A 26,219-nucleotide genomic window follows, 5' to 3' on the forward strand; every position below is an offset into this window, starting at 1 on the left:
AAAAAGTATATCACTGAATGTGGGTGACCCTTTACACATTCATTTTTTTCAGTGTTTTTCAGGTCAAAACAACGCGGCTATGTTAAGGCTGTCCGAAGCTAAATATATATCGAAAAATGATACTATTTTAATTATCGAAAAATGCTTTAACCGGGTGAGTTTCTTTAAACTTTTATTACATAAGTTAACAGTGGCATCCAACACTATATTTGGTGTATTTTTGTGATGTCATATATTTTTCTTAAGCACGTGACGGGTGTTTTCTAACACGATAAATAATCTATAAAAATTGCATCGGCATAAGTGAATAATGACATTAAATCAAAAATATTTTTATGAAAAATCCTTCGATAAGTAATGTATTTTGCAGTTCTTGCTGGGGGTTCATATAAATATTTCGTTTATTTGAAATATTGTCAAAACATTTCGCACCGCCATCGAAATTAGGCACATTTTTACCTTTTAGGCTCGATGTACACAAAATCGGGTCAATCGGTAGGTTTCCCCCAGCAAGATTCACAGTGGTACTTATTTTCTCTCCCGATTTTACGTAAAATATACTAAGATTGTTTTTATCTTTCACTTGTGCCAAGCCGTTTTTTATATGCACATACATACCCCATTCATTAGATTACACGTAGCGGGGGGGGGTCTCAAAACCATTAGTTTATGAATAGTTATTTACCTATTACGAAGTTTAAAAACTGTTGATTTTTTTTATACTCCATATCGGTGATATTGAATTTAGTATCACTAGTATTTACAACAGTGTCTATGTAAAGGAATGAAGCGGTTTTATTATGCACAATGAATATCACTTATGACGTTACGATACATTCCCTAAGAACGATCGAAAGGAATGCAGATCGTGACGTCAAAGTTAACTATGACGTCATATCTTATGAAGTACAGACAAGTGACTTTCTACATATCGCTGTAAAATTATTCGGGCAGCCTTAACATAGCCGCAAAGTCTTACATACCCATATGTAAACATGCTGTTTGCTTTTGATGGCTGTTTTTTTTTTAGGTTCTACCAATATTTTATAGTAGGCATATGTTCTATTTGCATGTAAATTATACATTTTAGTTGTGTGCAAAGGAGGTCACATTTTGTACTCTATTTGATTTTACATCACATGTCGGATGATCTGACTATTGTTAACATCTGCCATTTAGGCTGTTTTTTTGTTATTGTCAAAATAAATGAAAACATTCACTCAAGCATGTGTTATGCTCTTGAAAGTCCCAGCCAAATCACCAATATTACAGAGATATGTTTTTGTCATATTCAATCTATGTTTATTATACCGAACGCAGCGAGAGGCGGGCGAAGCCCGCCTCACGAAGCGAGGATTAATGGTAACACGTATATAAGAAAATCAGTGAAAAATGAAAGATGAATCAGGGGTACTAAGGCCAAAAAAAATTTCTTCCAGCCCTGGGCGCCGCCATATTGGCAGCCATTTTGTTTTTAAAAAGTTAGTTCGATCATTGATTGACTGGTGCTTATCGATGTTTATTACTCATAAACTCGACTAAAGTGTTCCAGTGTTTCCGATAAAAGTAATTTGAATGAATAGAAATAAAAGAGGACACCAGATAAGTTTCAATAGTGCTTCAATCAAGAAACACGTCTAGTTCTATGTATGTCATATCAAATTATCAGATGGAAAATAAGAACATTAAACTCAAGGAACTGATCTTTTAGATACTGAATAAAGTATTTAGTTTTATTACTGCGGCATTTATATGTATTAAATTGATAAATAATGAAAGAAGAGATTTTTTTTTAAAAAGTTCGGAATGACGTAACTCTCTTCGGCTATTTCCGAAGACAAAACGTCTGAAATCTGACGTCATAATGTATACTGAGCACGCGACGTTTAGTGTAACTTTGACGAATGATTTGAGTAGGCAACCATGCAGGCGGATCCTGTTGTGTGTGTTTTAAATAGATTTTATCATACAAAAATCTAACTGCGACGTGTTAAATAAATCTGCGCTCGGTCCAACGGTCACACCGTTTTCATATTATGTTTGAGCTATAAAACTGAATATAAAATACCTGAATGTGACTTTTTATGATTAATGATTCATATTTTTTATATATTATTAGCCACTTCTCTATATGTCACTTAACAAAAAAAGTTAGGAAAATCTTCATTTGTCATTTATATATTAAAAAGATATAAAACTCTTAGTTTCTTTCGTAAAGTAACAAAACATTTGAAAATTTTAAAATTAATGTTAAATGTTGACTTGAACAGAAGAGGAAGAATCATAGACGCCTTCTTAATCTGAGTAAAGTTTAATGTCCAGTTCTTCTAAAGTGTTAAGTCTTGTAATTTGTTAAAGCAATATGAGCTGCAATTTTCATGTTGAAAATTTTTTTGAAGAAAATGTTATTTTGTACTAAAATGACAAAAAATATCATGGTTTTAAAATTTCTGTTGGCTCTGTTTTTGTGGGAAAAGCCATTAAGAAGCCTTACTTGGAGCAAAATTGAATTATTGTCGTCCTGTACAAAAAATGATCTGCAATATATTCCTTATAAGGGAAATCTTTCTCCTGACAAAAATTAATGATTTTTTTAAATCTTATTTATCATAAAAGTTTAAGTTACAGGCAGACTTATCATACTAGCAGGTTTTAGAAGCAAAATAAAATTCTAAAAAATACAGCTCATATTGCTTTAAGTTAATGAACAACAGTTGATCCAACAAATGTCAGTACTAATACTTTGGGTGGCCCTTCGTGCTTGAATAACATCCATGCACCGCCTTAGGAAACTTCGAATAAGTGAACGGATCATCCTTTGAGCATTGCGATCTCATTCCATTAACAAAACAACTTCAAGTTCATTGGTATCGGATGGAGCAGGATCCCATTGCTGAATAAGCCTCTTTTGAAAATCCCAGACATGTTCAATATGGTTGAGATGTTTAATATGGTTGAGATGTTCAATATGATTGAGGTCTAGTGACATCGAAGGCAATTCCATTCTCTCAAAATGCTTTGCCTCAAGGTTGAGGATATTCGCTCTGTGAGACCTGGCGTTATCATTCATCAAAAGAAATAGAGTTCCCATGGCCCCGGCAAATGATCTCGCAATCGGGTAAAGAATCCGATCTATAAATCTGAAACCGGTCAATGATGAAAAAGGGGGAAAAAGAATAAAGCGTCCTGACACCTCTGATGTCAAAAATGTAAATGTGTGTTAGTTTAAAATAAAGCTAAAATTCTGTATACAACATTCATCTTAGTCAAACTATATAGTCCTGGGTAATGAAAATCATCTCTGAAATTATATTGAGGAAAAAGATCTATCTTATCCAAAAAATTGCCAGTCATTGTAGAAGTAATTTTGAGCTTTTATTTTGGTCTTTTTTAATTGCATTAAATCTAATAGTGTCTATGGCATTGCTTTTTGATTATTTGTCGTTTTCTATTACATGAAATATTCTTTGGACATAAATCTATTTTACTTCTTATTGATCTCATGTTCTTGATATGTTTTCGCTAATTGAATAACTTTGGTATTATGAAGTAATTAGCATAATGTACAACAAGTCATCAAATGTAATATCAATCATTACCGAGATTCTTTAATTCTCAACCTCACTATATTGATAAATTCTATTTTAAAAAAAATACTTTAAATTGGAATAAAAAAATTCCTTTTATGGTATATCTAGTTGTACAAAATTTGGTCAACTGATTTATAATTGAATTTAACAAAAGAAGTGCAAACAAAATAAAAAGTTCAGCTGCCTGACTTTAGAGTTGATTCAAACGAGTGATTATATGAGTGAACGTAAATGATTCAGATTTGGAAGACATCGTCATACGTTTCGATTTCCTGTTGTCACACATTCTTGAAAATAAGGTCATGTTAGAACACTAATTCTTGATTTAATTACCTCACAGGTTTGGTTCCAGTAATTTCTGACAAGGTCTATAAAAGCCTTACGTCATCATATTTACTGCATAATTCCTATCTTAAGTAGACTCGATTCATTTGCATGCATGGTGATTTGTGGTTAACATTCACAGGAGAAAAAGTTCTTCATTACCATTGTACGTAACACTTGGAAAAGAAACGTTGGCGCAACAAATTAGTTTTTTATTCACTCATAAAGCTCTTGCACGCAACACTAAAAAATATCCACGAAAGTATTATATTATTTATTGTATCTAATAATCAAATTTTCTTATTAGTCATATGTCTTTAGATGAGTCAATTCTCATTATGAATGTAGAACAATTTACTCATATTTTGTTATATATGTATACCTTTTACAAACTACTTCCACCGGTTTATTTGATGCATCACTCTAACCACACCTAGTTATAAATGACAGTAGGTCAAAAACGTAATGATGTTTGAATAATTGGGATAAACCACCACTAAAAAGAATTAAAACAAAAACAAAACACCAATGCACAAAAGATGCTGCTGCTAATGATGATAAAAATTATATAAAAGGGCAATGCTGAAAACGAATTTTCAAATGTAACAACATTATGGACATGACTTGTATCAATTTTAATTACACATATCCAGATTTAACTAGACTTGTCCAGAGAGCTATTTTTCGACCTCTTTTGACAACAATTAATATTCTTGAAAAAAAAATGAATAGTTGCAATTCAAAGATTGTTTAACAGTAAAATACACTTGACTACTAAAACTAACGACACTTACAATCAGTTTTATCAAAAATATAAAAGGATGATCAGCTATTTATTAGGAATAAACTCATTCAAACTTAGTACTCTTTTGGGGTGATGTCTCCGACTGATCCTTGAACATAATTGAACACAGTAGAGCTGTGATTTAAACCTGTAGAACTGATCGGCATGGTGTCTGATTGTGATTGATGTCCTGCAGTGACATGACGCTTGCTTGCCTTTATTGACAATTTGCATGAGTATCAATAGACTTTGTTGAAACAATTTTCACTAAAAGAAATGAATTTGGTATAAAGTTTCAAATTTTAATGAGTTTTAAGGCAATTTCATCTATTCTTTCAGTACCATACAAGACCCCAAGACTTGCATTTTATAAACACGTGAAAATTTTCCGTTTAACTTTTTCTTTCGATCAAGTATATAATATTTAGTACATCTTTAGACATGTTTGTCATAATTTCTTTGGAAAAAAGTAAAAGTTCCGGAATTTATATCAAAATAGTTGTCAATTTGGACATTTGGAAACGATCGTTTCGAAATGCACTTTTCGGCATATCTGTTTAATTCAAAAAATGTAGATGTTAAACTTTTGGCACTGAGGTGAATAAAACACCTTGGTCGTGATTTCAAATTTTGTAAAGCTACCGAGGTGAATTATACATTTTTAGTCGTGATTTAAATTTTGTAAACAATGTATGCAAAGTTTGTATTGACACTTGTCAAAACAAGTAACTTACTGCTTTAAGTCAAATAGACACGAATGGATACAGAATACAAATGATCTAGGTATTAGATAGTTCCGTAGGGAAACAATTCTGATAGTATTAGCCAGGGTAAAAACTATCATACTTATTTAAAAGAGATTTTTTATTGAAGCTTATAATACATTAACCAGGTTTTTTTTTGGTTATTTACTTTATAATTTATTGCCTTTTTATTCCATTACATGTATTTGTTTTGTTGATTTGTATGATACAGTCCAAGTTTGCAGTGCATGATCACTTAAATAGTATTATATTTATTGTAAATTAAACTGAAACTTATACTTATGTTTGAATGTCAATTACAATTTTGAAAATCTATAAGAACAAAGGAATGACGTCAGACATGTAACAATGATTGATCAAAAGATACGTAGACAATGTGCAATATTTGACTTTAGTCTGAGGTTGCTTTATGTTTCTGGGGCCTGGATATATTTATTTTTGCAAATATTCTTTTTTTTTTTTTTATAAATTGAGCCTATTCAATATTAATCACTGTCGTAATTTGTCGAAAATTGTATAAGTTTATGTACATGAATAGAGTAAATCAATTTAACGTAAAAAAAAATCTGAATGTATGCAAAAATACTTGCATGTAAAGAACTACTTTGTAACAACTTCTTAAATGCATCATATTTAAAGAAATTTTTAGCTTCAGGGAGACTTTACATTGTTGTATATTGATGCGCTAGGTGAGGAAATTGACATAACATAATCATATCTTCGTCCAAAATCCAGGTCTGATCGTTTGGTACAAGTAGATTCTATGAGATTATCAACTTTTCATTTGTTGGACTTGTGGAAAGCAAAACTCACAAATCAACTCGTTGAAGAACGGTTCAAGGTATATGAAATATAATTTATCTTGTTTAAAACAAATTTCGTTCCGCCTTTAAGTTACACAAAAATGATTAACATTGTGTCAAACAGGATGCCCAATTAATATGTTTTTTTCGTGTATATAAAGACTTCAATTTGAATTAAAATCTTACATGAGAACAAGTATTACAACGTAAAAATCATTACTTTTACAAGGCAAATATATTTTAATTTATTGCCAGTTAATGATACAATTAACAATTTATCTCATAAATATCCAAATACACCAATGCATGTTGCTCTACTATAGCGCTGAATTGATAGCTAGTTTTAATTTTATGTATATCCTGTATTAAAAGATAACGATATTATTTAGCTTTGCATGTGATTTGTGTGATGTGAAATTTAAATAGACTTTTACGAGTCTAAAAGAGGTTGTATGACAAAAAACCACTATTAAAATAATACAAACAAAAATTACGACAAGATTTTCATCGGCATTAAGTTTTACGATATCTTATTTTGTTTTAATTCCGGATACTATGTTTATTCCAAAACCATACTGTAAAATATTTCAATGATTATGATGGATAACCATGAAAAGTACTGCAAAATCCAAATTGCAATGACTAATATACAAGGTAGAACATGCTAAAGTGAAAACGCCCCTTTTAAGATGAATGTTGTGTTTTCATCAGTAACTCCAAATATGTATAACGTAGATTCAGACAGGTGAAAGAGAGAGTTATTTTATCACCACTGTATTAGTCAAATTATGTTATTCTGCATCGTAAAATAGGACATGCACCAACGCAAATAGGACTAGAGTTGCTTCTTGGAAAAAGTTCTGTAAAAATAAAGGATTATATTTTTACCAAGTATCTGATAGATAAAATGAACATTCAGGATACTAATTGAGCTATCGAATAAAGCTTAGCATTTTATATTGAAAGCTATATATATATATATATATATATATATATATATATATATATATATATATATATATATATATATATATATATATATATATTGCGCATAGGTATGTTGTGCCAAAATGTCAATATTTTCATTAAAAGGTGTTTGAATTAACATACTAGCCCCTTAAATTATCAAATGTACGTAAAAGACCTTCCAATATCTCACCCAGAATGCAAAACGTAGGAGTTTGTTCATTTCTTAAAAGGAATGGACTGGATAGGTGGTAATGTATTATCATCACCTCTCCTTTTCTTGGTTTAGAACCATCCTAACCCTTTTGTAGATTGAATGATTAAAAGTTGAAATCTATTAAAACTTCACAGACCAAATTTACCTGTCAAGACACATGCAATACACCCAATTTCAGGAATGATGGATTACAGAAAAAAGAATTAATGGGATTTCAAGAAAAAATACTTGAAATCGGAAAATAATTCATCATGTAGATTACAAGTGTGGGTGAAGGTAATCACCAGTATTATGAATGTTCAAACTGAGGAATTAATTAAAGACGTCAACATTTGTCCGTGTTTGTCGACGACAGAGAGTGTTCTATTAGACACGCTTCGGTGCCACCAAACCTCCTTCTTTCAGACTCATATAATCTGACCAAGAAGAGGAAGAAGAACAACAACTATCAGCAATTGGAGACAAGACTCAGGAAGGTGAGCGACAATTTGTTTAGCCACTTTTGCGATTTGATAGGGTAATTGGGGGTTGAGCATTGATAGCATTAACAATTCAAATTGACAAGGAAACATCGAGTGTAGGTGAATAATAAGGATATTTTTAATGTACACTTGTTGCCATACAAACGCATGGTGCATTCTTATTGAAACTTTCTATTGAGTTGATTAATTATTGCAAATAGGTATCTTTTTATGTTATATGTAAATTAATAATATGTCATTAATTATATGTATTTTTGTGCTAATGTGACACACTTTCTCACCATAACCACCTGCGAAGTATTAAAAGATATGGCTTAGAAATAAGAATTAATATACCAACTTATTTGTTTGAAAGACGAACAGACGAAAAGTAATCAAAGCATTTTTGTGACGGCGACCTATAACATTTTCTATAAAAAGAAAAATATGCCTATAAATCAAGTGAAATGCATATATAAAAGCTTACTTGATACATTTTTGTAATACACAACCACACAGAATTCTTTTATCACTGACATGAAATGCACTTTCAAAAATGACATCTAAAAATGGTAATGAGTTGTAGTCATAATGCGTGACAAATTCAATAAAATAAACGCCTTCTTGACGAAGTGTAACTGCATCAGGACAAAATATGAATGATTACATAAAAATTGGCGAGTTTAATATCTGTTTATTCATTATATAAAACGATGTTGTGCATCATCTTTAAAAATAGAAAATAAATCAAAAGGTAGACTTATTTTCTGTCGTTGCCTTTAATAGTAATGGTAGGCGTGCACAGCTCAAGATTTAATACCGCTAGACAATAAAAATACTTAAAACGTATACGTATACATGTATTTTGAGCAAACGTATACTACTGAGAATAATTTTCTGACAAAATTAAGGACCATTTCAGTTTTGATATAATTTGAAAACTAAATATCCAAATTGAAACCACAATACAATCATTTTTTACACTACACACGTTTTTGCCATTTTTGACTCTTAAGGCAGTTGTGTACAAATGATTATCATTTATAGTTAAAATTATATCAAATATCTGAATGTTTTATTCTATTTTTCGTATCGGGCAGTGAACTATGTCACAAATTCAGAACGTTCCTTTTTCACCTTCTCCCTCCGCACTAAAAATATTTTGATTAATTGTCTTCTAACATAAATAACGATTAAAAAGTGAAAATGAACATTAATAAATGCTAGAAACACGTGTAAACATAATGTAATTAGAGGTGTAAACATGTGATATAGGGTTATCTTTTACTCATAAAATGTCACTTTTGGACATGTTTTTCTAATCGTTGGTTTTGTAAGATTAAAAACCTTATTCATCACGTGTATCATGCTCCAAAACAAAGTCTTTTCCTTAATAGGATAGTTTTGAAAGAGTCCATTAAGTTTTTATATGTTTATGAAGATATCTTTTTTCGGAAAGGGTTATGTGCATCTGCTTTTTAAATTTTCTGAGGATGTTATGAAATTGGTTACAAAATGATAATCAAACATAATGCATCAAAAAAAAATATTCAAATTTTGGTTTGTTTGAAATTTTGGATTGTCTCTTTTGTGTACATTGATTTAATCCTAAAGCTATTCGATAGCTAGAACAAATTCTTCATTCAAGAATTACCATGTGCAAATTGATTTGAGATCGATCAATTGAGATTGATTGTTATACATTTATAGCAAAAGCGACAAAGGGGAACTGATGAACTGCATTTGTGGTTGCAATTCATATTGTGCAATGTTAAAGAATTATGTTAAATATGCAAAAGAATCCGGGTTTTCTTTTGAAAAGTAGCCATTGTCGTTTGTAAGAAATTAACACCTTAATCAGTTTGATGGAGGTAATATTATATGAAAACATATGCAATTTAAAATCAAATAATGAATAGTGACCTGATCAATTTTTAACGATTCTTGGACACTTTAAAAATGTGAACTTTTCTATTGCCGAGAAATTTATCCATGAGCCATATATCTCGTTTACCTGTATTACTTTACTTGCTTTTTATATTTTTTTTCAGAACCATGATGAACTCAATATTTACGTTTATTATCATTGGAACTTTATTACAAGAAGGTTTGTTTTCTTTTTTACTTCTATAGTTTTTAATCTGCGTTGATCATTCTTAATAAAACAGTTTCTTTTTCTTAACATTGTTGCAAACCTTTACCCTTTATTCATATATTTTATATTATTTACAATAGATCTAAGTACCTCTTTGTTTGTTTATACATGTACAAATATTAGCATTTAGGGTTAAAATTGCATTTCAAGGCAAATTCATAGTTATTTTATCAATGTTTAAGATTGCAAATATCATATTAGATTAACGTCTATTAAAATATATCTACATAGAAATCATTGATTTTCTAATATATATTGTTTGAAATGGAGCTTTATATACTTATGAATGTTGATATGATAAATTAATGTATCAATAAGTCATTACTTTTATTTCTTTTAGTTTATTCGGAAAGAAACGATTGCTATATTGTGGGCGAAGAGAAAAACATATACACCGGAAACAAATCCACCACCATCACCGGAAGGACTTGTCAGAGTTGGTCGTCCACTGTCCCTCACTCCCACAATTACTTGAACAATCCGGAAGCGGAGGGCAACTATTGTCGAATACTCACTGATAGTAAACCCTGGTGTTTTACAGTAGACAAAAGTATTCGATGGGAATACTGTGGAATTCCGGAATGTTGTAAGTGCTCAAACTAATTAAACCAGTAAACAAATGAGTTTCAAATTTTAAGCCTCTTTAGGAACACGTTACAATCTTGGTATTGAGAGGTACATGAAAAAAAACAAGGAAATGTAAACGTGAAAAAGCTGATAATACTGTTTAACAGTAACTTTTTCTACAAAAAATGTATAATAATATCTGTATCTTATTTTGCAGCTAAACCGAAAATTATTCAACCCAAATTCATCGAACCCCCAGGTATATGAAGATTCATGGCCTTTAACTCGTAGATACTTAAAAAAATTCATGGTCTTTAACTTAAAGATACTTAATTTCAACAACAAACGCTTAAATATGGAATCGTCTTCACCGCACAAACCTCTAATATTGTATATTTGTAATTATTAGATGTCGATTGCTACGAGGAAGGTTCCTTGTACAAGGGCAATGTTTCTGTTACATTCACTGGACTCACCTGTCAAAGGTGGAACAAGCAGACTCCACAAAAACACAAACACTCAGGTAACCCGGATGCAGACGAGAACTACTGTCGAATAATCAATGATAAGCGGCCTTGGTGCTACACGACTGACAAGGACGTTAGATGGGAGTATTGTATGGTGCCCGATTGTGGTACGTTTGCTACTGGATCGGTCTATAACAGTAGATTGTTAAAAGTATACGTAATGTTAAGAGGACATGATGATCTTTGCCATTTAAGACTATAATATATAATATAAGAAAAACCCTTTATAAAGATATAAGAAAATATTAATTCAACTTTCAAAGAAACAAAAATTTTATAGAAAATGTGACGATTTGAAAAATTATTAGGTAAATATGATGGTTAGTTTGGACACCATCTAGCTTCTGTAATGTTAAATGTGAAGTTTTTAAAAAATTATTAATCACAATATAGAGAATACCCTTTTTATGCTAGCTATTCATAAAACGTAGAAATCTTGCAAACATTATCATTTTTATCAATTATATGAGCTTAACAAACTGATTTAAAAAAAAAAGATGTCTATAAATTATAACTTTTATTGTAGAGTCTGTTAGAATACTTGAAGAATTGAGGTCTGATTTAAAACCACCAAGCTCACGTACAAGAGATGATATGACAAGTCAAAATATTCCGATGACACAATTACCAGAGAACCTTGGAGCAATAACTTTACCCACTGAAGAAACAACGGAGGCCCCCACAAACACTGAGGCATCCACAGAGAAGCCTAGTGTTACCAGACCACCGAATGGAAATAGTCCAAAAGGAGCTTCAACTATCAAAGACAGTATGTTCTTTTACTTCGTAAAATAAGAAGATTCAACTTTTCACAACTTTTCAGCTTTTCATCACTGACCAATCAACATATTTTTATATGTTTCAAATCTTCATATTTTACAAATCTTAGAATTCAAAATATTTTATTCTAAAATCGTGTTTTTATAATAAAAATCATATGTAAATGTAAAAAAAATTACCAACATGGAATGCTTTATTTTGAAATTCACCTTGTTCAAAACGCATAGGACATATATTCCCTAAAACAACTCAAAACGTCTTTGTTCAATTCATCATAAGATTCATGTTTACCAATTATTAGAAATAACAACTTCCGGTCCAGGAACTATGTACGTAACAGACGCTGAGGTCAAAACATATCCAGGTATTGTTTCAATGTGAGGTCCATGTCCCTAACGCTTTACTGTTTATTGTTCCCAGTGTACTGTTGGCTTCATTTACCATTATTATTTTCATATATTTGTAAAACAATGTTGCTTATGCGAGTTCTTGTTTGTGACTTCACGTTGCTTTTGTTTGTTGTATGGTTTGCATATATGCTTATATATTGTATAGAAAGTTTTCACCAAAATCCTTTCTGATTCTTAAACAAAATCTGTTTCAAATTAGATATTAGTTATTTTTATGTGATATACTAAAAAAAAATGCCAAAAAGATGGATTAAGAAAATTTTATTTCTCTGAAAACCTTTTAAAATTCAAATCAACATAACCCTACCATCTCTTGTCAAATGGATATAAAATCCAACACGATATTTATATACTTATTGAGCTCAATGATGATATTTGTTTAAATACTTAAGTAGATCTAAGTCAAATATGATGATGATAAATATTCAAAACTATGAAATTAATTTTTTTTTATTCGTTTTGTTTATCTTTTTATAGCTACTGCAGCTTCAAGAAAACTTACCAAATCTCTGTTGATTTCAATCGCAGACCCTGTTCAAACAGAGAATACTGATTGTAAGTGCGCTTTTTCCCGATGTATATATCAAAGCTGTACAGAGATAAAAAAAAAATGAAACGTATAAAACGTACACCTCCATCATTCAGAAGTTAAAAATTATGTAATAAACCATCTCTTCATTAATTTAGTAAACCCCGAAGTATCTATAAAAAGAGACCGTTACGTTAGCGACATCAACAAAAAGATCAGCATAAACTGTGTCGTGAAGCCAAACAACCAAGATCTGGCCATTCACTGGTACAAAGACGGTTCAATGATGGTGAATAGAGGGTTAAACATTCGAACAGGGTCTATTCTGATTCTAAAGAACGTTCAAAGAGAGGACACGGGTCTATATACTTGTGAGGCAGGAAATAGCAGGGCCTTCACCACTGTTCTTGTCGGGGGAGGTAGGTTGTCAATGAACAAAATCAGTATTGTGGACATTAAACAAAATGATCATACCAGTGAATGCTCTAGTAAAGAGCTTTCAGGTATTCAAATTTCGTGTAACAACCATTGAGTATACAGCAAATTTTGTGAAACACTGGTTATGCAGAAAACACAATTTTTAATTCAATGATTTTTTACAAATACAATTTAGAGTATGCAAGTAATTGAATACTCTGTACGTAATTTTACATTTTTAGATAGTTTCAAATTAAAAGTTTAGAATTTTTTTGTCAATGAATCATCATTTGTAAAAGAAATTACACGAACATATATTGCTGTCACTTACTTTTGAATGTGATTTTCTTAACCAATATTACACATTCACTGCATTTAAAGTATATTTTTGAAATTTCTAATTTATACAAATTGTTAACTTTATAATCATTTCCACTTTTTGGATCGTCTAGAACATTCTTACTTTTAATTTTATAGCAAACAACTTGACTTAAAATATTGCGTAAAAATCTTCAGTTCTATCACCTATTTTCCTAATTCTATTTTGTTGGTTTATATATATTGCTTAAATAACAGTTTGCCGTTTTATTGTTTTAGCAACACTCGATATAACAACGCCTTCTTCTGAGCAATTAGCAGAAAAAACAGAAACAACCACTGTAAGTTATCTTACATCAACGGTAGATTCCACTACAACAGCCAAAGAAACAGAGACCTATCCTACATCCATCATAGATGACGTTAGTACTACAATTTCTGTAATACCTTTACAACCAAATGTTGATGTGGATTCAGAACCTGTCAACCTATTTTCGCCGTCAACGACATATTTACCTGCACCATCAACTACACAGTTACCACCTCAATCAACCACTGAATTCAAACCATCATCAACGACGCAATTACCTATTTCATCAACGACAGAATTCAAACCAATATCAACGACGCAATCACCTATTTCATCAGAGACAGAATTCAGACCATCAACATCGACGGACTTCTCCCAACAATCAACTACGAAGTCTGATATTGCGATCGATGAAGCTGTAGCTATTGAGAAAGAAATCCAAACAACCCTCGAAACGTATCCCGTCTCTACCACAAAGAGTGCGGATGATGATTTAAGAATTGAAGTAATAACTGAAAGAGTTCAAGAAAGGATTTTAACAACAACCATCCAACCGGATATTTCTACGCAAAGACCAACGAGAGCTCCAAGAATATTCACAACTCCACTTGCTAGAAAAAAATATATACCACCACCATTTCCAACAGAGAAACAATGGATTTCAGCAAATACAAACAGGGAAGCCACAAAAAATCTTACAAATGTGGTTTCATACACTGTTGTACCGTCTTCAAGTATTGACAAGAAAAACATTTCCAACCAAAGGAAACCCGTTCACCAGGTTGTGACCGTACCTGTCCTAATCACAACCCCAAGGGTGATAACTAATCAAGTATCACGTAAAAATGCTCAGCGTTACATATACGTGAAACATTCCGGTAAAGGTGCTGAGTTATTACAAAACGAGGATGATATGAAAATGCAGAACAGATATCGGTATTTTCCAGAATCAGGTAACATTGTTTGTCCTTGTGTAATATAATAAGATGAATTTGGAGTTAAAGTGATCTACAACCTAGATTTGTTCGATTTGCTTATCATATTAATTTACCTGTACATTTACTTAATATCTCACTGTTGTTTTTTTATAGATGCATCATATATGAATGAAGTATCACGGCAATATTCGGGAACGATGGATAACAGTAAGTGTCATATTAATGAAAAAGTTTAAATCGATACATACCAAAAGAGAATTTCGATAAAATGTAGTTTGCTGTGTAATTTGTAGATGGTTGTAAGTCCAAATGTGACGGTGAAAGCAACTGCTATCTTGAGTACAATTGTACTCACTACCAACACTGCTTTGAACGGGATAGGGGAGACTGCACATGCGTGTTGATGACATGTTCGTTTGGTACATACTGGAATCAAGCCATCCATGTCTGTGACTCTATCTCTAATGTCGAATGTGAACAAGGTATTCAAATCTTTAAATCTATTGCAATTAGTAATTAGACTTATTAAATGGGCTAGATTGTCCTGACCAATGATTACATGTATATTAAAATATATATAGAAATAAAAATCTACCTTAATTTCTATATATAATTTAATATACATGTAATCCTTGGTAATTTGCTAACGACTGAGCCTCCTTAAATTTGTAATTGTATTGAAAACATATGAAAAATTTAAACATTTTTTTTATTTTTAGATCCCTGTAAATCCATGGACAAGTATTCTACCTATGCTAGTGGATTTAACTGTAGAAGTTACTATCAATGTAATAGCAGAGGCCGTTCTATGGCAATGTGCTGTAAAAATAATGAATCATTCAATCCTGATCTTGGAAAATGTGTCAGGGATTATACCTGTAAGATTGATTGCACAGCCCGCCAATTTTACCAGGCGGGAAGCAGGCCGTCTTATTCTAGCTTTAGGGAAACTCAAAGAGAAGTACAGCGAGACCTTAAAGTCAACGTTAAAGTCACAGAAACATATGAATGTGAGTACAAAATGAGTTAAAGGGTTATTTTTTTTATATAGAATATAAAAGATTACCTCACATCTGGCCTGGGCGCTATAAAAGTTAGACAAGCTCACTTTTGATCTCAGGCCAGGTGTCGCTTTTGCCATGAGTATCATAATGCTCTAGCATACTTTACAGAGATAAAATTAAAAATTATTATAAAAACGATATCTAAAGTATCTATCACAAAAAAATTTATCTCCTTTATTTTTGGGATAGCTAAGAAATATACAATTGGTTTTTTCCCAGTGTGCTATTTGCAACCAGTCAAGAATCGTCCAACAAAATACTTCAACAATGTGTTCAAAATAGAACAGGATTGTCCCCCTGGAACTGTTTTTCAAGCTGATATCTGTGTCTGTGGGATATCGTTAAAAATTTCGCGTGAGATCCCAATGCCATTGTTTTCGCAAGGTAAGCCAATATGTTTACCAGTCTTGTGCCTGTTATAAGAAATTTAAAAAAAAAACCAAAATGCCTAACAAATAAAAACTTTTTCAAAATTTTTTAATTTCAGAACTAACAAATAAAAATTTTTCAAGATTTTTTACTTTCTTTTAGTAAAAAGAAGTTATGTTGGGATTTAAAAAGAAATATTTATATTATTTTCTTTACAGTATGCAAAGAGAATATCAAAATAGATTTTTCTGGAGATCGAGTTATAAACACCGCTTCACGACCAGACTACATACAAGCAAACGATGTTAGTGTTGTTTCCAGCTATGGTCTGTTCAACGGAAAAACGTCTCAAATATTTTCTGAGCGGTTCTATGCAGTTACATTCCGTCGTCTTGAGATTGAGTTACTCTTTTACTCGGATGACACTGGCGGACCAGAACATCAGATTTTAGTCTCCAATTGCGATTCTATGGCCAGACCTTTAGGCATTCCTGAATTAGGTCCGAATAGGAAGCCATCTTTAGCCATCATTCTGTCTAGAAGTACTGGAACTTTAACCTTTTTAGGATATAGTGAATACTCAAGACCTGCTATAATACGTTTACCGTACTCGGTTAGCATTTTAAGTACTTCATGACTTTTTCAATTTTTAATGTTCTTGTTTCAGGGTAGATGTGCAGAGTTAAGACATATTGCAAAAGTTTGTTTACGTTTTTTTCTTCAGAAAAATAGTTGGAATAATGCAAAATTGAGGTATGATGGATCAACATTCGAGGCTAGAGTGAAGAACGTAGACCAATACGGCAAAATGATTGAGGTTAAAGATACAAAGCCATTAACAGGTAATCGCTAATAGTCGTACACGTTGAAATATTCTAACTTAATGAAAATTTTCATTTTTTTTTTAATTTGACAATAAACATTAGCAATATAGAAAAGTTCGTAAAGTGAACATCGTACAGTGATTTAACTAAATATTTAACGAAAGTTATCGTGTATATTAAATGCAAGTGTCATGCTCTTGAAAAAAAAGATGGAAAGATATTACGAATTGCCAAAATAATGACCATGTAACAGATATTTTACTTTGCATTTCTCATTTAAAGGCAGATTAGCAGTTTCTGTGCAACCCTTAAGAATAGGACGATGCTCTCAATTTGACGCCTTTTATGGGTACCTTGACTTTGTAAGTAAAAAATCTGTTCCCTTTTCTTTTAAATGTAGAAAATTGTAGGCAATATCTGAGCAAAGATTTACATTACTTTCTCGTTGACATTTTAAAGTATTATTAGTGTTGACACAAAATCTGCAATAATTATTTCATTTTATAGTGATATTTAAAGTGAACTACACTGAATTAAGCAAACTGAAATTTAACAAAAAAGAAATGTCACGGATATTACATTTTAAGTAAAGACATGATTGAAACGAGAGATAACTGTTTCGGGAATAAATTGCATTCATTATCATCTTAAAAGTTTTGCATTTTTATACGGAGTTATGTGATATTTAAACAATTTTCATTTAAAAGTCTTTGGTTTTTTTGAAAACCTTTTCTCAAAATTATTAAATGAAAGCCTTTTATAATTCCATATTGAAAATGTTAAACTTACAAAGAACGCTCTATCTCTATTTTTCTTATTACAGATAAAAATGGATATTACATTTTTAGTTAAAGCATGTTTGAAACGAAAGATAACTCTTTCGGAAATAACTTGCATTTTATTATCATTTCAAGAGTGTTGCATTTTTGCAAAAGCTGAATATGTGATATTTATACAATTATTAATTAAAAGTTTTTGATTTTTTAACACAAAATTATAAAATGAATGCTTATCATCATTTCATATTGAAAACTTTAAACTAATAAAAAAAGTTCTATCTCTATTTTTCTTTTTACAGATAAAAATGTATAATGACTGTGTTCCGAGGAAAACCTGAATTCCAGATATCCATTTTCTAAAATCATTTTCATCTTTATTATATTCATCATCAGTTATTTATTGGGTACTATGCGCATCCATTTTTTGTTTTATGAATGTCTTTTGTTTTTTGTTTTTATTATTAAATCCTCTTTGATAGAATTCTATGTTTTGTAATTTATAAAGTACTTATTATAAAGTACTACATATTTAACATTTCTACAAAAAGACTTCTTTTTATATAAATATATTACAAATGACATGAATCTTATTATTTTAAGCATGATTACATTCTAGCTCAAGTAAGCTTTTCTGATCAAAATTTGTCCGTTGACTGTCGTCATTGGCATTGGCGGCGTTGTCGTTTTTGTAAACTTTTCACATTTTCATCTTCTTCTCCAGAACCACTGGGTAGATTTCAACCAAACTTGGCACAAAGCATCACTGGGATTCAAGTTTGTTCAACTAAAGGACCACATCCTCTTTAAAGGAGATATGATTTAGAATTATTGAAAATTTGTTGGTATTTTTCAAAAATCTTCTTAAAAAACTATAAGGCCAGAAAAGCTGTTACTTGTATGGAAGCATCCTGAGGTGTAGATTCAACTTAGTTCAAATCATGGTCCCCAGGGTTAGGGTGGTGCCACAAAGTGGGGGTGGATTTTTACATAAGAATGTATAGAAAAAATCTTTAAAAATCTTCTTCTCAAAAACTATTTGGCCTGAAAAGGTTAAACTTGTGTTAAAGCATTCTAAGGTAGTGTTGATTCAAGTTTATCAAATCATGGTCCCCGAGGGTAGGGCGGGGCCACAATAGGGAAGAATTTTTACATGAGAATGTATAGAAAAAATCCTTAAAAATCTTCTTAAAAACTATTAGGCCAGGAAAGCTTAAACATGTGTGGAAGCATCCTCAGATAGTGTAGATTCAAATTTGTTTAAATCATGTTCCCTGGGGTAGGATGGGGCCACGATGGGGGGGGGGGGGGGTTACATAACAATATATATAGAAAATCTTTAAAAAATCTTCCTCTAACAAACTATAAGCAAGAAAAGCCCAATTTGGAGTGGAATCTTCCTCAGATAGTGTAGATTCAAGTTTGTAAAATTCATGGTCCATGGGGGTTGGGCGGGGCCACAATGGGGGATGCATTTTTACATAGGAATATTTAGATAAAAATACGCGGGTATGATAAGGCAACTCTCAGCGATCAAATTCCTCTGATCGATATGACGTCATAATAAGCAGCATGATGTCATATTTTACTCAGAAACTTATCGATTTTAACTTTATCTCTGGTTTAAATTATAAAAACTACAGGCATAAAATATCACTAGAAACTCTTCTAACTGAATATATCTTCGATTTGTCTGTATTATGTATATTTATCATTGATGACGTCACAAGCATGTTTACTAGAGAAGATCATGTCGGGAGACAAATCATCGGAATGCAGTGTTAACAATGCCGAAATAAGACTTATTTAATACAGATACCTAAGATTTAGATGAGTGTCAGTTAGGATATAATCAGGATAATACAGGCATGGATATTTTGTTTAATCAGCGAGTTTTATAAGGTAAGCAGATCGTCATTTATATGGCTTGACCAGCCTTTCCTTTGTCAGTGTGGACAAAAAAGGCAAAAGTATAACACTACCCCAGATATTATGAAAGATGACTTTGGTAAATATCAACGTCATATGACCTAAACTACTCGAAAAGTGGTGCTAGAATCCTGTGCCTCGTTGTTTTAAATGAAAAATACGTAGTATTTTCAAAGAAATTATAGAAGTTGAGAGGGTTTCCGATAAATATTTATAATATTTATTTTAGGATTCTAGCAGTATTACTAATAAACATGAACTAATTGCCGATCGAATTATTGTAGCAATCATACAAATGAACTTCGGGGTAGTGTTACAGTTTTTGATTTTTTGTTAAGGTAAAAAAGTGATCTATTTTTAACTGTCACGTGATACCATTGTACGGCAGCTTCAAAGATCGAGTCGATTCCGAAGTAGGAAAATAAAATCTTGGTGAACACATTCACTTGATATTAATATTCCGCACTGTTTTCATAATAATAAAAAGTTTTTAAATTGATCATAATTTTGATAGTTACTAAACTCGGAGTTGCCTTATCATACCCGCGTATTCTTGGAAAGATTTTAGTCCAATAGCAATACCTTGTGTGAAAGCATGTGTTGTACAGATTAAAATTTTACCAAACCATGATTCCTTAGAGAAAAGTGGGGCCATAAAGTGGGGGGGGGGGGGGAGGGGTTATATAGGAATAGAGAAATGTCGTCTTACAGCTACAACAACAAAAGAGGCTTGATATTTACCATAAAGATATGTGGATAGAACTCGGCAGATTTTTAAAAAATATTGAGCAAGGTCTATAGTACTTAGTTGTCGAGATATTTTGATTTGGGCCTCTTGTTACTGGCGACCGTAGGAATTACAATGTTACTGATAGATAACGTTCATTTAGGAAGATAGATTTGCTCAAATCTTTATGTTTAAGGATTCAGTGATGTTGTAACTTTTGCATATTCTAAATGAAAACAGGTTTCGCAATGCTATAAATTGCTCTTTACTTTCCATTTTACTAATCTGTAGAAAAGAAAAAATGTTTTCCCTTAATTTGTTTTAAAAGAAGGCCATTATACATGCTACTATTCCTGTTAATTAATCTCCTACTGTTAACAATACATAATTATTAAGGCGCTGCGAGTTTATCATGTGTAAGGTCATCAATAATGTAATGTTATTTTTTTTACTTTTTCCATAACCGATTTACAACCTATTTACAACTTAAACATTGCATAAAACATATACTGGTATTGACGGGTTAAATAGATAAATTAAAAGATTAGATGTAATGATTTTACCTTCTTTTGTTTATATATTTTTCTCCTATTGTATTTACCTGAATATTGTTTTCATAGTAATATTTCGTGAAAGTCTTTTTTTGTAAACCAATATCACATTAAAAATATTTATGCAATATGTATGCGATATAAATTTATCCTTGATATGAAATAAATTTCTTCAAATTTTTTTAAAGGATTTAAAGGACTTAAGGATGACGTTTACTCAGAATGAAAAAAAAATCCTCTGATGATAATGAAAAACCATTTATTTTATGTAGAAGACCATTGTTTGTTGTGTTATTTTTCACTTTCAAAAACTAGGTTAATGACCTACTTTTTGAGTTAATGGCCATTGAACTCTTTTTGAAAAATCAAGAAAAATCCCATTAAATTTATACACTAGGATTGAAATTTTTTAATTGTAAAAAATATTAAAAATAAATAAACACTTTAAAAAATGAAACACAATATGGCGTCTTTTATCGTTTTAAAGCATTTTTAAATAATTTTATAATTCGATTGATTTGATAATTAAGTGAGGTAAAACCAACCGAAAATATGCAAAATTATATAGACTAAAATTTTATGTCTTAACTTTTGATATTAGAGTATTTCCAAAAATGTTCCGGAAAACAAAATCTGCAAAATTTAGTCCGAATTTCCTCTGTTTGGCAAATAGTATATTTTTGTTTGAGCCTAATTCCATAATAAGGTAAAATATCGAATGTTATGTCAATAATAATTCATTTCATTAATACATTTAGTGTTTAGAACAAGTTTTACTCATGACATTGATCTGTATAACAATCCAAACTTGAGAACTAAACCCTGAGAAAACAACACCCTTAAAGATAAAACATAGTGCCTGATGGATATAATAAATTGAATTGTTATCTACAATGATCGTAAATCCATCAAGTATCTTTTTGTACATGAATGTCTTTCACAACTTACAAATATAGATTTAAAAAAAAATCTGATATATTTACTACTATAATCAATGGAATTGCAAACTACACAATTTTTCTGTGAAAAAACCCTGATGTCTGAAGAGATAGTTTATATAATTATATTCAAATATGAACAAAAATCCTTACCCAACACACCTGGTCTGATACAGCCCATCAAATTTGTTTTCACTTGACAATGAAAACAAAATAATTTCTTTTAATTGCATTAATAAACACATTGTTTACAATGTTTTTTAATGACAAATAATGCAAGGAGCAAGGAACTGGTTGCATTTACGAGACAGGTTTTACTTGTTTATCCAGTTGCTGACATAGTTAATTTATTCATGATTTCATTTCGGTGACCATTTGATGAACAATTCCTTGCGTATAAGTAAATATTTCATTTTTTTGTTTATTTTTTGGGGGTTTATTCTTACATTAAATTAGAGATCACACTAGGAACATAACTGATAAAATCGATCATACTGAAGACATCGTAATTAACAGAAAAAGGTAGGGGTTTTTTTTTAAAGAAAAGATAACAAATAATATTTAAGAAAACAATAACTTTTCTTAAAAGAAAAAATCTTCTTCATATCTTAAAAAAAAAATCTCTTACGTTTTTCTTCCCAAATTGAATTGCTCATATAAAGAACGGATTAAGATTGTATTAAATATAAACAAAATTAGAACAGATGTAGTATACAAAAAGAAGATGCTGTTTACTTTAATTCTTATTTTATTCTTAAACTTTCGGCTATGTTAATTGTATAGCTTTATGTTTGAGTTATCCTTCTTGATATTTTTTATGCAATGTACTATGTACTATTTACAGATTCCATATACTTTGTTAAATATTTAGACCAATTATCATTACAAAAAATTATGTCATTCACGTATAACCACTGATGCATTAGAAAAGAAATAGAAATAAAAATTAATTAAAACATCTACATACAGAGTAGTTCATAAGTTGTGATAATATTTTGAATGTTAATCATAATCTAAAAAGCAAATTTACATTTAAAAAAATATCAAATAGACAAACAAGAAATACATTTTCGTTCTTTGAAGGTTAAGAGACATATACTTGCCTTGCTCTGAATGTCATGTAAACTAAACATTACAATTAAAATATCAAAATTACCCCACTTGTTTATTTGACTTCTTTTCTCCAGTGATATAGTACCCTTTTTAAACAAATAAGGATGAAAAACGCAATTTTTAATTCTTCCCGTTGAAACAATTTTAAAAAATAAACTAAACAAACACCAAAAAAAAAGCAACAAAAAATGCGTCAAGATATACGCTTAAAAGATTTTAGATAAACGTGGACATTTAACAGCTTCAATAAAAACGTCCCCTTTTCGGGCTTAGACCAAAGTTTTGAGCTGTGTTGGTCTGCAGGTTCAGTCATACAGGGAAAAGAACTGATACTATATTAACCATGCCGCCATTCTTGATATCGGTGTTAAGGGTACGCAATTTCTGTAAATTTCTAATACCTTGATCTATTAGTATTCAGGGTTGAGTTATTACGGACATCATTGAATACAATTTCTGCTAAATACTGCAGCGTTTTTGAGATGGTCGCTTGGATTGATTTAAATAGTTGATTTTTCTTGTTTTCTATGCGTATATTTTTTTCTTCTACATCTTCCATTGTATAGTAAAATCTGTTTTCTAATCTAGATTCTTTACTTCTCTCTCCCTTCTAACTTTAAATGATTATTAATTTAAGACGTTATAAACCTATTACAACCTCTTCAAAATTGCAGGAATTGTGGTTTTAGGTGAACAAGTCTCAAATAAAGTTGCTCAATTTGTAGCCATATACGGATTTATATTACAATATTATGACAATAAAGAAGTTTTATAAAAAGATTCAACAACCATGGTATGACTGTTAGCAATAACTGTAACTTAAAGTTAGGTCCAAGATGAATATACGCATTTAAAAAGAAGAAAATCATCCTCATAATTTTATAAGTAAAAATATCTTGCGTTTTAAAACAAATTTATTCATCATTTTAAACCAGTTATCTTGTATTTCAAAAAACAAGACCTAAAGTTGCCTTTTCTATTTAATAAGCCTAATTCAAGAATACTTATATCACCAAGTTTTAGTATGAGTACAACTTTAAACAAAGTCACTATAATTAAAAAACTATAGTACATTATCTTTAAGTCTGGAAATACTTTATGTTTCTAATTTAAAGTGGTCCAAGTACACAAGTAAGTTATTCCCAGGAAAAATTCATTTCTTCTTCTTTTCTCACACCAATCCATGTAGTTAAAGACAGTTATCACTCGTTCGACCATTTATCTGCATGATTTTTAATAATGTTCTTAAACAACTTTAACCTTTCATTGTATGATATTGATAGATAAGGTTGCTGAAAGCGCTCTTTGTTATAGTTCATATCGTATACTATACTAGTTGTCTATCTTTCTTTGGCAAAATCACAAAGGATCTTGATTCGAGTGAATTATCTTCCTTTGCTCTCTGACATAAAAGTCCCGTATTTATACTCTCCTGTAAAACGAAGCGTTCATGCGAAGCCTGTATATCTGTCATTTTTGTGGCTTACTGTCATCATCACGCTTTTTCCCCAAGTATCTCTAATATCTCTGTATCGGCATTGTCGACATATGACCTTTATTGCTCAGTATGCATTGGGCTACAGTGCCTTTTTGCGCCCGTCTAAAATGCAGTTTTCCAAAAGTACATTTATGATATATTATAAAAGAAAACTTTATCTATAACTTGATATATTAAATATAATCTAGTTTAAGTTGGTTTAGGATGAGAGCAAAACATATATTGCATTACTATAAATTATATAAGAATATCTAGAAATCAAATTAAATGCATTTATTTTACAATATAAATATTTCCTGTATTCTTATTCGTTTTCCATCAAATGAAAAATATTACATAATAAAAAAGCTATTTTATTTCTATTGAAATCTTGTAGAAATTAAGTTACTCATATTAATTAATACCAGTCCATAAATTAACCTTGCATATCCTGTGCAATATTCTTCTTTTATTTCATTTTGATAAATTATATAGATAAATAACTCACCACAAAGTCAGAACCACTAAAATGACATATGCTCAGGCAATTACTTATCGTAAGTGAAGTTTGGAAAAAATGCACCTAAGGAAAAGGCAGTAACATTAGTTTCAATATTTTTTACATATTAAGTAAGCATTCAAATAGAAAAAAATTAATCAGGGAAAATCATTTAATAAATTTGTTAAGCTTCACACAACGAAATAATTGTAGTATATGACAGTTACATGAGTATCTCTGAAACCAGATGCAATGTTGCTTCAACATTCCACAATACTTAGGTAATTTCTGGTTTGCATTATTTAGTGATTTATTGAAACTTTAATTTATATAGCTACATTTAGAACAGGAAACACACAGATTGATGTCAGACTAATTGATATCGCGACCAAATGGCATAGCTGTCAATTGATTGCAATTGTGGTAATGCACAAGTTGAATACATTAATGCTTCAAAGGTTGGAAACTGTCACCAAGTACTGGTTATCAAGCTTGCGTAAATGATGTAAAACGCTTAAAAAGAAGATAAATTGAAATTCGGCCTTAGATCACCCAACACTGAAAGCGCTACATTTAGACCTTGTTAAGTGTATAACCCCTGAAAGGACACCCGGTTTTTGTTCAGACTACACACATCATTGTCAAAAAAGTTCTCTAACATATAAATTCATCCAGAAACATGCATGCAGCTTTTAACAGGTATTTCGTTTCACTTGTAATCGTCAAAAATTTATTTTTAATTTGTACATTGTTATGCAAAATAGGACTATTGACTGGATTTGGGCTATGAAACAATATTTCTCTTGGTTATTAACAATCTATACTCACAAATTAAGGTATTTTGCAAATAAACTACAAAATGCCTGCACCAGAGTACTTGCTCACACCTTTGGTATTTATACACATGTGTGATGATGTCTGTAAGGTATAATTGAATTTTTACTAATGAGTTATTCTTGTAAAATTAATCAAAAACATAATTTCTTTTTCGATAAACAAGCCCGAAATAGCAAAAATGAGAGTAAGGTGGTGGACAAGCTTTGGCGGATCCAAGTCAGGGATACTCTTGATGACAATATATACTTGCCATGA

The 26,219-nt window shown here is 30.8% G+C and overlaps 1 protein-coding gene across 2 annotated transcripts; it reads left to right on the forward strand.

Annotated features, from left to right (window-relative positions):
- Nucleotides 1–7,755: 7,755 nt before the first annotated feature.
- On the forward strand, nucleotides 7,756–18,323 carry LOC105345526 (uncharacterized). 2 transcript variants are annotated; one of them, XM_034454752.2, is made up of 18 exons: nucleotides 7,756–7,924; nucleotides 9,961–10,016; nucleotides 10,405–10,650; nucleotides 10,849–10,890; nucleotides 11,041–11,265; nucleotides 11,685–11,927; nucleotides 12,240–12,302; nucleotides 12,826–12,903; nucleotides 13,036–13,296; nucleotides 13,892–14,875; nucleotides 15,014–15,067; nucleotides 15,154–15,342; nucleotides 15,580–15,870; nucleotides 16,144–16,308; nucleotides 16,512–16,906; nucleotides 17,018–17,135; nucleotides 17,400–17,479; nucleotides 18,196–18,323. In XM_034454752.2, the coding sequence occupies exons 2-18, from the start codon at nucleotides 9,965–9,967 to the stop codon at nucleotides 18,232–18,234; spliced, it is 3,525 nt and encodes a 1,174-aa protein (XP_034310643.2). In that variant the 5' UTR covers nucleotides 7,756–7,924; nucleotides 9,961–9,964; the 3' UTR covers nucleotides 18,235–18,323. The 2 variants fall into 2 exon arrangements, with proteins under 2 accessions (XP_034310643.2, XP_034310644.2); XM_034454753.2 differs by lacking the exon at nucleotides 12,240–12,302.
- The last annotated feature ends 7,896 nt before the right edge of the window (nucleotides 18,324–26,219 follow it).

This window comes from Magallana gigas, chromosome 10 (genome assembly GCF_963853765.1).
Source record: "Magallana gigas chromosome 10, xbMagGiga1.1, whole genome shotgun sequence".
In the NCBI taxonomy this organism is placed as follows: domain Eukaryota; kingdom Metazoa; phylum Mollusca; class Bivalvia; order Ostreida; family Ostreidae; genus Magallana; species Magallana gigas.